Genomic DNA, 2,224 nt, shown 5'->3' on the forward strand with positions numbered 1-2,224 from the left:
GGAGGCGTGGGGCGGGCGGCGGCGCAGCCACCGGGGCGTCGGGGACGCTGCGAGCGGGTGGCCGCCCGGGAGTGAAGTTCAGGAGCGCCCGGCGGGGACGCGCGCAGGTTTGCGCGGCTCCGGCCCCTGCGCCTGAGTCCCGGGACCCGCCCCCGCGGCGGAGTGGCTACTGTTTACTTTCGATCGAGTTTTTCCTGCTCGGGGCAGGTGCCCGCGGCGGCTCCGGACGGGCGGTTGTGCGCGTCATTCCCGCACCGCTCTTTCCGCGCTGCCTGCAGCTGGGAAGGGCGCTTCGCGGGCGTCTCTAGGCGCGCTGACGGGCGTCCCGTTTGTGCCCAGGTGATGACGGCGGCGGCATGGAGTTCCCTGAGCACGGCGGACGGCTGCTGGGCCGCCTGAGGCAGCAGCGCGAGCTGGGCTTCCTATGCGACTGCACCGTGCTGGTGGGCGACGCGCGCTTCCCAGCCCACCGTGCAGTGCTGGCCGCGTGCAGCGTCTACTTCCATCTCTTCTACAGGGACCGGCCCGCGGGCAGTCGCGACACGGTGCGGCTCAATTGCGACATCGTCACGGCGCCCGCCTTCGGCCGCCTGCTGGACTTCATGTACGAGGGCCGCCTGGACCTGCGCAGCCTGCCTGTCGAGGACGTCCTGGCGGCCGCCAGCTACCTGCACATGTATGACATCGTCAAGGTCTGCAAGGGCAGGCTCCAGAAGAAGGACCGAAGTCTGGACCCAGGGAACCCTGCCCCTGGGGCAGAATCTGGTCAGCCACCATGCCCTTGGCCTGTCTGGACCGCGGACCTCTGCCCAGCTGCCCGGAAGGCCAAGCTCCCCCCGGTTGGGGTCAAGGCTGCCCTCCCTCCTCGAGCATCTGGGCCTCCTCCCTGCCAGGTCCCAGAAGAGTCAGACCAGGCCCTGGACCTGTCGCTGAAGCCTGGCCCAAGGCAGGAGCGGGTCCACCCACCGTGCATCCTCCAGACACCCCTCTGCAGCCAGGTGCAACCAGGGGCCCAGCCACTGGTGAAGGATGAGCGGGACTCACTGTCCGAACAGGAGGAGAACAGCAGCTCTAGGAGCACCCACAGCCCCCCGAAGCCACCTCCTGTTCCTGCAGCCAAGGGCCTGGTGGTGGGCTTGCAGCCGCTGCCTGTCAGCGGAGAGGGCAGCCGGGAGCTAGAGCTGGATGTAGGACGACTGGCCAGTGAGGACGAGCTGGGGCCTGGTGGGCCCCTCTGCATCTGCCCGTTGTGCAGCAAGCTGTTTCCCAGCTCCCACGTGCTGCAGCTGCACCTCAGCGCCCACTTCCGTGAGCGAGACAGCACCCGGGCCCGGCTCTCCCCCGAGGGGGCGGCACCCACCTGCCCGCTCTGCGGGAAGACCTTCTCTTGCACATACACACTGAAGAGGCATGAACGGACACACTCGGGTGAGAAGCCCTATACGTGTGTGCAGTGTGGCAAAAGTTTTCAGTACTCCCACAACCTGAGCCGGCACACCGTGGTGCACACTCGAGAGAAGCCGCATGCCTGCCGGTGGTGTGACCGCCGTTTCACGCAGTCTGGGGACCTCTACCGCCACGTCCGCAAGTTTCACTGTGGCCTCGTCAAGTCCCTCCTGGTGTGATGCATCCCTGTGGGTCCTGAGGGTGGGGTGGAAGGGAAGGGATGGGCCCTCCCAGGTGGGACACAGCATGGGGTGTGAAGCCTGGCCAGGTGGAGGTCCCTGCTCAGGCGGGATGGCTCCACCCGCCTGGCAGTGAGAATGCTGCTGCTTCCTGGAACTTGGCCTCAGACTTGGTGACTTGGGCAGCCTTCCTCCCGCCTTGCCTCTCCTTTCCCCTCACTCCCCAACTCATTCCGGCCCCCCAGGCTGTGCCCTGCCTAGGCTGTGACACTGTCTTCCTCTCCTGTCCCCTCCAGCCAAGTTCTGAGGGGTGTCCAACCAGCACCTGGCTCTGCCCCGGTTTCTCCGTGTGAGATGGCACATCATCTCCCGGCCCGGGACTTTCCTGACCACCTCTCTGGCAGGCTTGGGGAAGTCTTCATGAGCCTGGCCCCACGCTAGGTGAATTATTCACATGTCAGAAAAGTTGTTGGTGTGCATCCCGATGGGGCGCTGGGAAGGACAGGACACTCCTGGGGAGTGGCAGCAGGAACCCCTGCCAGGAAGGCCTGGGGCACAGTGAGTGCCAGCAGGGGCCATCTGGGCACAGCTGGTGTCTC

General features: G+C 66.5%; 1 protein-coding gene across 1 annotated transcript; it reads left to right on the forward strand.

Moving 5' to 3' along the window:
• Nucleotides 1–10: 10 nt before the first annotated feature.
• ZBTB42 (zinc finger and BTB domain containing 42) lies at nucleotides 11–2,218 on the forward strand. Its single transcript, XM_017866262.1, has one exon. It carries the CDS (start codon nucleotides 357–359, stop codon nucleotides 1,623–1,625), a length of 1,269 nt encoding a protein of 422 aa, XP_017721751.1. The 5' UTR covers nucleotides 11–356; the 3' UTR covers nucleotides 1,626–2,218.
• Nucleotides 2,219–2,224: the final 6 nt, after the last annotated feature.

This window comes from Rhinopithecus bieti, unplaced genomic scaffold, assembly GCF_001698545.2.
Source record: "Rhinopithecus bieti isolate Rb0 unplaced genomic scaffold, ASM169854v2 scaffold_20795, whole genome shotgun sequence".
NCBI classification, from domain to species: domain Eukaryota; kingdom Metazoa; phylum Chordata; class Mammalia; order Primates; family Cercopithecidae; genus Rhinopithecus; species Rhinopithecus bieti.

Excerpts from the sequence above, each read along its gene's own strand:
- ZBTB42 (XM_017866262.1), top strand. The coding sequence starts at position 357 with ATGGAGTTCCCTGAGCACGGCGGACGGCTGCTGGGCCGCCTGAGGCAG.